General features: G+C 38.5%; 1 protein-coding gene across 1 annotated transcript in view; it reads right to left on the bottom strand.

Annotated features, from left to right (window-relative positions):
• LOC119739737 (TBC1 domain family member 14-like) overlaps positions 1-15,223 on the bottom strand; it is a 33,065-nt gene that overhangs the window by 15,186 nt on the left and 2,656 nt on the right. Inside the window, 1 exon segment of the mRNA XM_038214776.1 lies at positions 846-1,124. Within this exon segment, the coding sequence (XP_038070704.1) occupies positions 846-1,124 (279 nt within the window).

The following is a 15,223-nucleotide window of genomic DNA, read 5'->3' as shown; positions in this document are numbered from 1 at the left end:
TCTCCAAATGAGAGTTCCCAACAAACGACTCATTTTAGCTTGATCGCATCACATATTTGGATGAAAAATGACAACAGAAGAGCGACAAGTGGCTAATACTTCCCCAAGGAATAGAAAGGAAAAGCGTCCATATAAGCTCAAAAACTGTGTGATTACATGATTCAAAAGTTGCATGTGTTCAAAGTCGTCTTTCAGTAACTACCAGGACATACAGGGTGAAGTTCTGCTTACGGAATTAGAAAGATGAATGGACAAGTTTGGCAACTCAGTGCGTGATTTGCATATGCCACTCCACTATAACAATGGTCAAAAGAAGACCTACTAATATGTGAAAACTACAAGCTGGTTAGTATCGGCTTAAAATCGCTATACCGAACGATCGCTATTACAAACAATTTCTGTGGATCCCACGATGTTCGTTATAGCGGCGTTCCACTCTACATAGGTGAAAATTTACGACAAGTAGCAAAAGGACTCCACCTTGAGTACGAGTCCTGTTGCAAACAATTCTGTGCCAGCTGTGTGTCCAAACATGCATATTTCAAAGGACTCAGTCAGCAAAGCCTTGACGGTCCTGCTATGCAACTTTATATCCAAGTATAGTTGAGGTACCCAGGAAAAAAAATGACTCAGCAAGACTGCAGTTATATAGACCATTATCATGTTGCGGCCATCTTGGTTTTCCCCCATTCAAATCAACGTAACCAAAGCGAGGTTGCAAGGAAAAATAGTCTGGTTCCTTTTGCGCAAAAAACATTATCAATCAGTACTGTTATTTGATACAGGGAACATGACTGAAATGGTGGCAGCATGATAAAGGTCTATAGCCCTCCATTTATACTTACTGAGGCCTGTTCTCCAGGATTAGCGCTGTGGTGGAGGTCGCCGGTCGCATCCCAGCCTGCTTCTTCTTCCAGTTCAGGGACAGCGTGGGCGGGTGCGTCTTGCCCTTGGGCGGGTAGTTGCTGTCATAGGGGTCGGGGTGCTGGGCGGGGTGCTGGGCGGGGTGCTGGGCGGCGTGCTTGGCTGGGCTGCGATTGAAGAGCTTCCATCCGGAGCTGGCCGGCGGGCCGTCCACTTGGTCCACGGATGACTTGGCCGACGTCTTCCAGGGGAAAAGGTTTCTGTTGGAGGACAAATACATGTAACCCAAAATATTGCTTTAATTTGGAGAAGTGAGATTGGCATATGAAGCTTATTAAACGCTAACTCTCCCAAGCCTTTCAAAGTTCACCAGAAGAGGATTTAACAGGATTGAGAAGGGGAAAGCCCAGCCCCTTTGAATTTAGGGATTGATGTCCTTAAAGTTTTTGGAAAATTACAACTGGTTTTCTGCACTATTTTGGTTTTTTATAGGATTCAGGATGGTTCTTAGCAAAAATGTAAAGGTAGTTAATCAATGAAGTTTCCAGGGGGGGCCCTAGGGCATGTCCCCCCCCCCCCCCTTCAATAGTTTCGTCCAATTCCCTTGCCATACATTTGTATACAGGCCAGTATAAAAAGCAGTAAGACTGCATTCGTGTAAACACTGTGACTAGTCAAATTCCATCAACAGACATAAGAGGTAAAGTAGAGCTGGCATATCAATCACCTCCAGTCAAAGCATGGCTATGTCAAATTAACAAAGGAATTCTTAACAAATAAAAAGCAGTCACTTGATTGATTTTGATGGCGTAGCTGTATTTGTCAGCCAGTGAGGAAGGGTTGGTGGATTATGCACATTGTAGGGTTCCAGTAAATCAGATACCCGTCCCTTCTATTCGGTGTAGGCCTATCTGTCCCTTTTCCGTTCCAACTTGCAATTCAATTGCTGTACTTAGTACAATAATGGTTACACTTTGAAGATGCTTACGTATATTTCCACCTGCGGCCAATTTGTATAATGAAAACTGAACACAATGCATACATGTACCTGTACATGTACATGAGTTGTCAATGTATAATACAGGTACATTTTGTAAATTACCCCCTAGAGCAAAAGTCAATGAGTATCACATAAGGCCGCGAAAAAAAAGGTGTTTACAGTAACGTCCTAAAAAAATTCCAGGTAGAGTACATATACATGGTTGGATTATATTTATTTTGCAAGTTTGTTATGTTTGTTGATATTTTATACTTACTGTGGTTACTTTATGTTTCCCTTAACATTGTTCCGTTAAATTAACTTGTTTAATTGTCTATTTAACCAAAAGCACACTAACAGTCTGAGGGGTGGCTTTTGTATTTTAAAAAGTATGCTTTCTTTATAACGTTTTTGCCAAACATGGCAAAATGATAAGAAGTTTTAGGTCGCATCTGGACTTAAAAAATCCAGTTTCATGTAGGTCGGGTTACCGTAAAAACACAAATTTCTTTTTGTTGGCCCAATAAATATATTGTGTATGTTTTTAATTGTATGTGTACATACATGTTATAGACCCATGTATGTGTACATACATGTATTACAATGTACATGTATGTATACAGTACGAAGTCCTTTTAAAGGGCAAAGCATGATGGACTGCATATTTTTACCATATTTGTTCACAACTTCACAGTACTACTGTATTTGTACATGCTGCACGTACAGTGATGCATGCATGTATCGTCTTACAACTTACACTACTACAGTAAGAGTAAGATGTACAAGTACATACTTTTAGGGCTGTCCCAAACTCAAATATTTGATCATCAACAGAATATTCGGATAGCTTTTTGCCGCTTTTTGGCGCTTCAAAGCAAAAAACCTACGCACAATACACACACGGCTGTGATGTTACTGGAAGTGTCAAATATATCAGAATTTTCGGTCAAACACAGTTTCGAGTAATCAAATGCTTAATTATTCAAAAATGGACAGTGCTAACGTACGGGTATGTGTGCACGGACACGTATCCAAATCATGTACAAGTACCGTAGAATGTCCTTACAGTTTCTATCCTTTTTTTTCAAGACTGACAAACAAGCAATGTAGTTCTTACATGTGCACATGTAAAAGCAATATGCTTATCAGTGTAAGATGCCGTAACTCCAGTATTACACGCAATCTTGTATAAAAACTCAAGTATGACTGACCATACAATATTTAATTTTTGTAGCCAGTTTGCGCTGGATGACTTTTATCCACACAAAGGTTTTGCAGTATTCAGTACAGATGACGGATAAACACGCAGGGAGCGAGGCCGGAAATATCTGTCAGCAACCGGCTCACAGCGAGCGAAACTGAATATTTGAGTGTGCTGCCCGAGGGTGATGGCTTCAACCTGCCTGGCTTGAGGTCGAATGAAAAGTTATCCCGTGCCTCGTTCCGTTCTTGTCAAAACAACCCCGGTGCAAACTAGTTAAAACTGCCTTCTTTTTTTTTTTACACAAAAGTTCTGTCATTGAAAACATACAGTATGACTGAATGACTGCAATATCATTTACAATACTCTTACCGGTACAGTACCAACACTCACCTAACTCTATTGTTGAACAGAAAGTACTATAAATGCAAACTGGCTTCAAACATACATGTACTAAACCCACGACAGCGCATGCACGTTTTGTAAAGTCTCTAAATCTGTGCCCACATACAATTGTACCGTACTTTCAGAGAACTTCAACAATGTGTACATCACAATGGGATTGGGAGAGGATTATGTGTACTCCAACAGCAAAGTTTTGTGACGTCACAGAAATCCTGAATGATTTGGTCTTCAACAGCAAACTTCCCTCTGAATACAATGGAACCCACCACAGGGTCATGGAAGTGAGTCATGCGTCCAACAAAGTCTGGCACATCGTTCACAGCTGTATAACCAATGGATTGGCGATTCCAATTTTTAAACACAAAGACACAGTTGTAGTACACGAATAAAGAATCTTCAGTAATCCTTACCTTAAAGGGAATATACAACATTTGCAAACATCAAAAAATAAAACTACCAAATCATTTTGAAAAACCTTGCTGGACTGTTAGTGAATGACAGTGTAAAGCATCCTGTAAAATCATGGCACCTGGTATACTGTCATTTTCAAGAAAAGTGGTATTTTTTCATCAATTTCCAACGCTGGTCGGCTGACCAGCGTTGGAAAAAACTGGATTTTTTTTCTTCAAATACTGGCCCCAATTGACCATCGCACTTGTTTGCAATCGATTACACACCTATGAACGGGTACAAGCCAGCTAGACTGGTTCCCTGACCTCACAATTCCCCAATGTATGTAAACTGCTCTGTTTCTTCTTATATGGAGTCAGGGAGCCAGACTACAGGAAAATGATTGTTTTTCTTGGTTTTTATAGCATTTTCGAACCCAAACCTCAAAAAAGTCAGTGTAATTATATTTGCTATATATTTCCAACCCCCCAATTCCATCCATTTCTGAAAATTACAGCAAAAGCAAATGATGTATATTCCCTTTAAACACAATGACACAGTTGTAGTACACGAATAAAGAATCTTCGGTAATCCTTACCTTAAAGACCCCGTTCCTATATAAGGTTAAAAGACTCGCCAAAACAGCTGACTAAATGACACTCAAAAGTGACGTTCTGATATTTCTTGACACGTTTGAACAGTTGGTAATGACACCTTCTTGAATGTCAACAGGTTGAGTTTTGTAGATAAAGGGCAGGGCTTTGATTTATGAGGGGTTAAAGACGACGATGACAAACAGAAAATATATTTAAAAAGCAAGATGGCGAACTACAAAAAAAGGTAGGAAAGTCACATTTTCTTTGAAAGTGCTTTCATAATTACAACTAACATGAGTTTATCTGAAGAAAAAAAACTGCTTTAGCCTGCAAAAGTCACTTTGGTACTGGACAGTCATCTGCAAAAGTCAGTTTTGAACAGAACTCGTAAAAATAGAGGTGTCCTAAAGATGAGGATTGCCGAAACTTCATTATTACGAAGAAATTATACACAGTATCTTCCGCTGAGCCAAACACTATCGGCGTTTTATGTATGTTATTCATGTTATTGGCATGTTTTAAGACAGCATGATTACAATTGCAACTTTAACCTAACTCCCCACTGAGTTTTACTAAGATCAGTACCAAGTCTGCCAAAATCCACAACTGACTCTGCTTAATGCTTCAGGACCAAATCTGCCACAACCCACCACAAATCCACCACTAGGTGGATTTTGATGGACTTGGTACTCATGGCTCCTCTGCCAAAATTCCCCCAAATTTGGATGGAGTTAACAAGGTTAGGGCAGGGTTAATTCAAGATACAATGTACACACTGTATAAAAAAAGGTGTACAATTTCTTACACAGTACTTGAAATATGTATAGCCTATTCAGACTTCATGAGAAAGCAAAAGCGAAGTGAATTTCATGTCGTCAACAACTGAAACTTCATTGTGCAGTGAGCCATTGCCCTAACAAATTCATTTCGCATTGAAATACATGAACACATGAAGTATGTATGAAACGCTCATATGAACTACATACGTGTACATGTACATGTACATGTAAATGTATGCATACATGTACCGTGGGTTCTTTTAGTGCTTGTTTTGTAAGTGATCCTGAGTCTAGAATCCAAAACATCAGGCCCTCCGAGTCCGAACTTAACTTCCTGGTTTACAAATGATCTAGTACACCACATGTGGTATGGTATCACTGGGTGAGGTTTCAATGGTTGTGGGCAGATCATGTGATTCTGTATCACATCCGTGTACATGTTTATGTACCTGAACATGTACCGGTACATGTGAATATTTTTCTCTCCAGGGATTCATTTTTGGTGTTGATCGCTTGGGAAGTTGATCCAATTTCTCTGAAAATGTGACGGTACAAAAGGTATGTACCGGTATGTATGTATGTGTACATGTATGTGGGCATGTCAAGCAAGCACTGTGACTAGTCAAACTCAGTCAACAGACCATGAATGGACAGAGCAGTCAAGTTGAGAGAACAGCTGGCTTATCAATCACTCACAGTCAAAGCAAAGCTCCCTCAAGTTCCATAACCAGTCACAGCCAGTCAATCCTACTTTTTGTAGGCTGGGAATTCTTAACTGTTCAATCAAAACAGTCACTTGATTTTGACTGAAACTAGTGAAAGGACAACTTGACACAGAATGCTAGGTCTGTGCGACCATGGTGCAACTAGTCAACAATACTGAAAAGCATTGGTAGTCGCGACTATCAATTTCTGAATAGTCGACTAGTCGCGTACCGTGACTAGTCGGGACTACTGAAATTAGTCGTGACAAACGAAATTCACAAGTCACCCACACCTGAAAATGTATGATCCAAGTAATAAAAAGACGGCCCAATAGTGATATTTCAAAGAAGGATTTAATAGTAACAATGACAGAACTTGAATGCCAATTTCAGAGGTAGTGTATGTGAACACTCACAACTGAATAAATCGGGGTTTATCCCTACAATAAATGACGTAACTTACTCACATGACATGTGATTCCGTTATTACTTTGCAAGCGTATCAAAGGCTTTATGACTTTACACGATTTTATAATAATCAATTCTGTCAAAATACCCCTAAACATTACGGAACCGTCTGATCACATCAAACTGACCTCCTTGTTGTTTTTTCTGCCCCGCGTGCTCATTGCACATATGCGAAGACCTACACGTTGATATGTTAGATGTATTGCTTGACTGATTGGAGGTTTTAGGCCTACTTGATAAATAAATAATGTGTTACTAGTCATGACTATTTATCACAACTAGTCGCGACTATTGAAATTCACTAGTCGCCCAGGCCTAATGTTTGCATTTGAGGGTAACAAAGTCATGATTATTCAATAGTGCAAAACAACATGTACCGATACGGTTCATAATGTCAGATGGAACTTGGAACATTGTAACTTTTATCCAGGGAAAGCCGATAAAAAAAAACTTTCCAACATCAAAAATTTAACAACACCATCTGGACACTTATGACCTTAACCTTGGTCACTGAGCTATCATCGAATCTCTCCATGTGGGGTGGAGTGAAAACATCAGAAAATCACATCAACCTTGGAATTTAGTGGCATGTATGACATCTAAAAATAATATTAAAGTACAAAAAAAGGCTTACAGCGGTGTAAAATAAATAACATGGTGTGATTTACAGTGTGGGAAGTAAAAGGGTTGTTGCTCAACAATACATGCAATTCCACGCAAAAGCGGACCTTTTGTCATTCCGTACTAACAGACATCATTGTTATTCCTACCGGGTAATTTGTAAACGAAAAGAACTTTTCTTTCAGAAAAATCAAATTGAAAATAAAATGTATTACCTTTTATGTTCCCTTTCATATTTTGAAAAACTTATTGTTTATGAGTTACGTTTATGAGTATATCACAATGTTACCATTGTACACATGATTTTCCATAAGGTTTAATAGGGTAACTGTGCCAGTAAGCAACTTGGTGAATTTGAAGCCCAACAATGATGATGTTTGGCAAGACTACATGATGATATCTGGAGTCAAAGTAAAATGCGCGCAACTTTTGGGTAAAATAGGAGCCATTTTGGATTGTTACTATATCCTCATAATTATTCAGTCGCTATAAGATTTGAGGCTTTGCATGGTGGGGTATCGGTATCGTTTCGGTTTGCGGTAACACCATGTGGTAATAACTACTGCTTAGAAGATATTCAGTTCTGAAAAGAACTTGTCCTGCTTATTATCAACTTTGCTAAGTAGTTTTTTTGTTCTGATAAGAACAGTCCTGCTGTAAGTTCTAAACAAACTTGTCTTTGGTCTCAACGTTTCAACTAGCCTGCTCTAGTCATCGTCAGGAGACTGTTCTTATCAGAACAAAAAAACTACTTAGCAAAGTTGATAATAAGCAGGACAAGTTCTTTTCAGAACTAATATCTTCTAAGCAGTAGTTATTACCACATGGTGTTACCGCAAACCGAAACGATATTCAGTCGCTTATATGCATTAAAAAAATGTTATTGAAGTAAGGATGTGTAAGTAGAATCACCAAAATAAAATTTTCAAAAAATCAAAAAATGAAAGATAGGCCTACATGTACACCCAAATAAGAGTCAAATATATTACACGGCAGATACACTGTATTAAAGATTTATGTAAATTAGCTATATTTAGGGTCAAATTTAACGGTGGCATCCACCCACATCTTGTTTGTTATGGTTCAAAGAAATGATCTAGCATGGATGCCAGCTATTACCCAAAAATGCCGTGAAATTATTCTCACGTGAACTTTTCCACATTTGGCTGGCCTACCGGTACTATGACAAAATGTCCCCTTTTGCGTGGAATTGCCCATGTGCATGTATACATGTACACGTGCACAAGTGCCAAATCACTAAGCAGACTGGGGGTTTTTTGGTAGTCGTCCATGATATCATTATCAGCTTTGCTATCAATATTTTTATCTCTGTGATAATGTATTCTCATGGCTGTTTCTTAGCATATGGCCTTGCTTTGAACAAATGCAGACCACAAGCATGGGCTGGTACAGCATAAATATGCATACATATTTATTTAAGATTATACGGAAAAATAATACAATAGACGGATTTTGTAAATATGCAAACCACAATACGTTCCAGATAAGCACCATTGATTTCAAAATTTTCACTAACTGATATATCAGAATAATTTATTCGATGGGGGCCTATACATGTATCAATCATCCCCAAGTCAAAGTTTAAGACCATAAAGACGACACTTGATTAAATAAAAACAAGAATATTAAAGGGAATATACATCATTTGCTTTTGCTGTAATTTTCAGAAATGGATGGAGTTGGGGGTTGGTAATATATAGCAAATATTGTTACATTAACTTTTTTGACATTTTGGGTTCATAGATGCTATAAAAACCAAGAAAAACAATTATTTTCCTGTAGTCTGGCTCAGGACTCGACTCCATTTAAGATGAAACGGAGCAATTCATAGATGTTAGGGAATTATAAGGTCAGGAACCAGTCTAGCTGGCTTGTACCCGTTCATAGGTGTGAAATTGATTGCAAACAAATGCGGACTAACTAAATATGGTCAATTGGTGCCAGTATTTGAAAAAAGCCAGTTTTTTCCAACGCTGGTCGGCCGACCAGCGTTGGAAATTGATACGAAAATACCACTTTTCTTAAAAAAGACAGTATACCAAGTGCCATGATTTTACAGGATGATTTAGACTGTCATTCACTAACAGTCCAGCAAGGTATTTCAAAATAATTTGCTAGTTTATTTTGTGATGTTTGCAAATGTTGTATTTTCCCTTTAAGTCCCAATTTTCCATGGCTTTCTCTGGAGCATATTGCTCAAACGTTTTTAAACAAATGTCCAAAACGAGCAGTTTCTTTTCAGGTTTTACATTGAGGGAGACCGTCACCGCAATTCCAGTAAACGCAGAGCACAAAGCGACGCCGCTTGGAATTCGCGATGTTTTTATTTTCTGTCCAAGAACAAGTTGCGGCTGGGTTTTATATCATTGTACAGCAAACGATAAACACAAAGTAACAGCACAAACAGGAGATTTATTTTGACGATAATCTATTTTGACGATAATATCATTCCTCAGTATCGAAATGTTCGATTTTTCGATATGATTCAAAAATTACTATCAGCGATATCGATATCAAAACAATATCGATTATCGAATAATATTGATATATCGACGGTGTTTAGTTCCACATCTTTATAACGCAGACAGTGGGATTAGTGTTCAGGCAGTTAAAGGGAAGATACAACATTTGCAAACATCAAAAAACAAAATTATCAAATTATCACGAAATACCTTACTGATTGTTAGGGAATGACAGTCTAAAGTATCCTGTAAAATCGTGGCTCCTGGTGTGCTGACATTTTCAAGAAAACTTGTATTTTTCCAACGCTGGTCGGCCAACCAGCGTTGGAGAAAACTGGCTTTTTTTTAACACTGCTCCTAATTTTTCACATTTTAGTCATTCCGCATTTTCTTTGCAATTGATTACACACCTGTGAAGGGGTACAAGCCTGCTGGACTGATTCTCTGACCTAACAATTCCCCAGAGTCTATAATAAAAAAAATTGCTCCGTTTCATCTTAAGTGGGGTCAGGGAGCCAGACTACAAGAACACGGTTGGTTTTCTTACAAGTATTTCCCAGCATCTTCCAACCCAAAACGTGAAGCAAGTCAGTGTAACAATATTTGCTATAACATACTAATCCTCCAAATCCATTTATTTCTGAAAATTGCAGCAAAAGCAAATGTTGTACATTCCCTTTAAAAGGACTTATGCCCATTATAATACAGTACATTGTACCTCTTCACAATCATGCTTGATATCCATTCCACCAATCATGCATAGCTGCGATAACACTGTAACAATACTACTTTTTCATGATACATTAAATTTTATTACACTGTACTGTACGTGTATCACGAGTCACGACGATTTGTATCGTGAAGTGAATTTAAGATGTGTGGCAGTTATGGAAGCATTTTAACATGCAATGTTAGTTTTACACACTCGTTGTATTCATTCACACACTGTCTGATGTTAGCCACACTGCATTGTGTGAACTCAAACGTATATTTTGGATTTTGAATGTGATTTTCACAACTTCAAGATGAACTGTCACTAAATCCAAACCATGATTAAGAACTTTTTTTTAAATGGTTGTATTTGTTTAAGAGATTGCTTTCATTGTAAAGCCCACCCAAAAAGAAAACAAATGATGGTAAAATTGCAAAAATTGACCCATGCAATCTAAAGTTATGGCCAAATATATGTCGATCAAATGACGTTATTTTGTATAGGAAATGTGTACGAAAATGGTGAATTTTTGTGAAATTGAATAAAAAGGCATATTTGAACATCTGTTATGGTGTAAATAAACACTTTGGTAAACTTTAACTTGTTTTTGTCCATTGTTTATCACAAATACTATTGGTTTCAGTTGGTTTTGAGTTGATAAAAAACTTGATATGCAATAAAATGAATGTTAAAAATGTACTTTTACACTAAAAATCATGAACGGCAAGGTTGAAAAATGACTAAGTCCTACCCAAAAAGCACTAAAAGTAACAAAACTTCCATTCACTACAACATATTTTCACCAAATTTGGATGACACAAGGATTGTGTGTAGATACAGCATGTGGACTCAAAAAAGACCACAAAAAAATCTAAAATCTAAAAAAAAAACCTACTTTTTTTGGCAAATTTTTGGCCAAAATGGAGAAATTTCAGTCTGGCATGCGTAAACGTGTAAACTGGCCCAAGCCGAAGTCCAATTCTCAATGCCCAAAATCCCCCAATTTAAACAAAGATATAAAACTTGGGTATCCCATTTAGGTTATAAAATGAAGTTTCTCTCATATTTGGGTTATTTTATCCCATTTTGGTGCAAATCTCATAAGCCTAGTAATTTAGTAAAAAAAAGTATGCGCTGTGCGTAATGATTTTCCTGCGTAATTCCAATGGCCTAACGTTACATCAGTCATGTCAGTGCCCATCACATTTGTGCACAAAAATCGTACATGCTATAGCCACCCAACAAACTTTAAAAACATCAGATTTCACTCTCTAAAACGGCCACAAAGTTATTAGATATATGCTACCTGAGATACAAGGAGAGATCGATTATTAAGATCGAGGAACTACGATGTGGGCAAAAAGTGAAATGATCGCCGGTGCTGCGGTAGCAAAAACACTCCGAGTTCCATTTCGTTTACACCACGTGCGATGGAGTCTGGACGGTTCCCGAAAACGAAGGACTTACACTGGTATCCACTAATATATTCTGACCGTACGGGCCATGAAGGGAACCAGTGTAGAATATGCTTTACGCGACAGTAATACGCATCACGTGACAATGTTTTGGCTGCACTCGATCTCAAACGTGATAATTTTCTGTTGCGCTTACATTATCGCGTGCCGGGAACGAAAATGTGATGCTTACACGACGCGCGCTGTCAAACAGAAGGCGCCATGATGAAAATCCATCGCGACACAAATGTGTCTATAACTCTAAAATACAATCATATTTTGAAGGTTTTAAAAAAAGCAGTTCAAGCTTCGATATCACTAATTACAATTTTCAAGGTTCCACTATTATTTTCAATGTATTTCGTTACGAAAAAGTTTTGGGAAAAACAAAAAGAATCATAACTTTGCAACGCATAGGCCGATTATCATGGAACGTGGATGGTTGAATGGCATTTTCAATAAGCTTTCGACTGACGTATGGTTTCTTGACGTCTGCTATGCTACACTACCGTCGAGACCGAGTTAAACACAGTCACCAGGGCAGACAATTCTTGCCGTGGATCTTGAACGCATGGACCGGTCTGTGCGTGCCGCATGGCCCGTGAACGTAACATGTCATGCGCGCAGCATTTTTCGTACTCGGAGTTAAAATGAGACTTTTCAAACAGCAAAAATAAGTGTAATTTCGACTCAAATCACAATCACAATGGGAAAATATGTAAGTTTATTACATCATTGAACTATCTTTATAAATTACGAGGAATATTTCAAAATTTTAACTGATAAATGGGGAATGAAAACATCCGACTTTTTGAAACAAAATCACCGGGCGTGTGTATGTTGCGCGCATTCGTTTTGTACACATAGTGATCACCGGCAGCAAACAGCGAGTGCGCGAGCCCTACTTATAATGCCTGAAAAAACTCATTCTGTCTGTCTTTCACAACATGTGAGTTAAATTCGCTCTTTTCAGGCTCCGCCATTGGGCATGCACAGCCTCGATCTGGCAACTTTACACAATAAAACTAGCTGGTTCAGTGATCTGAACCCGACACGGGAATCACTGAACCGGCTATATTTATTGTGTAAAGTTGCCAGATTGAGGCGCTGCATGCCCATGGCGGAAGTGTGAAAAGAGCAAATTCACTGCCAAGTATTAAAACTATAGCCCTACACTTGTATGTACCTAGGAAAGATTTCCATATACGAAGTTCACTCAACACCCTGTGTACAAACCCTATGAGATTGGACTGAAAAATTCTAAGTGTTTTCTAAGAAAATGCTTGTATTTTCTCACTGCTCAAATTGACTTTGATGACATGAAATTGCTATCTGGGGGCTTGTTAGTCAATACAGAGGAAAATTAGTGAACTTCGTATATATGGAAATCTTTCCCCTACCTACATGTACATGTAATGTACATGTATGATGTAAATTATAATGAAACACAAAGCATGTACGTACAAAGTATCATAACACCCTAAATTGTACACGATGTATACATGTAGTACATGTACATGTACACCCCCCCCCCCTTTCACTTATTAATTGGATGGTGTTCGCTGTGTACAGTACAGTTGGGTCCATACATGTACATGTTTGTTTGACGTCACCTTCTTGCTTGCGATTCAGCCTATAATCACATTGGTTATTTATTTGTTTCTGGTTCAACTGCAGGTCACGGCGGAGCCTGCTGGGAGCAGTAACGAGCAAGGCATGGGGCCCAAACCAGGAAACGAAGATCGTAAATAGTCTAGGAATTACAAATACATTAACGCCATGTGTCAATATCAAAAACTTCTGTTCTGGCACGTCTGAAATGGGCATTGTGAATTGTGAAATGGGCATTGTGAAAGGTTGGGCTGGGGGGGGGGGTTATTTTACATTTTTCCAAAGGTTTTCCACCTAATGCATTGATTGGCAATTGTGTATGACTATAAAACTCAAACCCTTTACATATATTGTACATGTACAGCAAGCTGATTTACCATGTAAAACAAAAATCTTGGAAATAAGAAGTTCAGATTTTGAACACACTTATTGACAGCCACATTTAACCCAACCTTCTCAAATCCGCCAAGATAAGTGGAGGAATTTGCAGGATTGAGGCTTTACGACAAAAATGTGTGGCTGATTTCGGAGGATGCACTGTGTCAACGTCTTGGGCCGGACCTATGTTGTTTACGCTCAGTTGTGCATAAATTTAGGCCTACATGTATTGTTCTTGAAATCCTTTGCTCTGCTTCACTGTGTCACTGGCTCTGCCTCAACATATTGACAGTGATTGCTAGAGGATTTTGCAGGATTGAAGCAGTCATGGTCACCCCTCCAAGGACCACAATTTTGCAGGCAGTGGTCACCCCTCCAAGGACCACATTCAAGAAATAACAGAGCATTTTGCAGGATTGAGGCTGTATGCTACAAATTTGTATTTTTACATGGAGGCAGTTGGAGGATTTTGCAGGATTGAGGTTATCTAGCAAGAATGCCTCAGAGGGAGTTATTAAAACTTTAACAGGCATACAAAAACTTGTATACATGAACTACCGGTAGTGCAGAGGAAGTCAGATTGTGGACTGGGAATTCCCCTAAAGTTCCAACGACTTAAACAATGGTACATGTACGATGTAAAGTGCCTCATGACAGGATGGAGAAGTGATCGCTCTATACAGTGACTGATTGGCAGAAGTGGTGCTCTTGATAATCCATTTCCTTTGATGGGGAGATGAATCTAAACCTACATTCTTTACATTGTATAAATGTATATTTACACACACCAATGAGCCTACATGTACATGTTCACAAGTAGGTACCGATACATGTAGGCCCTTTGACTATTGCAGGTTATGTTTTCGAAGGCAGGAACCACAAGCATAAATTACTTATAAATGTACATAATTCAAACACTTGTGTGGTACTTTTTTTTCAATAAAGAATCACAAGTACTAGTATCAAAATAAATGAACAAAAATGGCGAAGATCGGATAGAGAGAATATGTATTGTTTTGTCTCATTAGGCCCCCAAAAAAAGTCTCCGGTTTCTGGTATGCGCGCGCGTCGCCGTAGCCATGCGCGTCGACAAAATGAAAAAGTTTTTTTTTTCAATGAAAGATGATGTCTCAAAACCGCTAAACTCACTGGTTTGACTGGAATCCTGCTGCTGCACAATTTTAACGTGTTTTTAGATTGGGTTATGGTCGAGAATAAGCTTTATGGGGCCTCTCTGGACTCCCATATATTTGTTTAGTCGGGCACCATTTGCAGTCATCAGCCGACATTTGAAGCAAAAAAAACAGGTAAAAAAAAAAAAAAAAGCCGCGTCACCGCACCACTTTTTGGGCAAGCTCCATACCAGAAACCGGAGATTTTTTTTTTTGGCCTTAGGCCCAGTAAAAAAATAAACCAGTTTCTTGCCCCCGCCCACTTCATTTCTCCTGCTCACCAGTTTCATGTTTTTACCCCCTTTTTTTCTTATTCATACATTTGCAAAGTATTTTGCAAATTTTGTTAGTATGTACCTATTGTCTTGTCATTTGCTTCAAACAAAATTGCAGCCATGTAGAAAGG

This window comes from Patiria miniata, unplaced genomic scaffold (assembly GCF_015706575.1).
Source record: "Patiria miniata isolate m_02_andy unplaced genomic scaffold, ASM1570657v1 HiC_scaffold_4, whole genome shotgun sequence".
Lineage (NCBI taxonomy): Eukaryota > Metazoa > Echinodermata > Asteroidea > Valvatida > Asterinidae > Patiria > Patiria miniata.
Note: the sequence above shows the minus strand (reverse complement) of the source record. Positions and strands in the feature narration are given on the sequence as shown.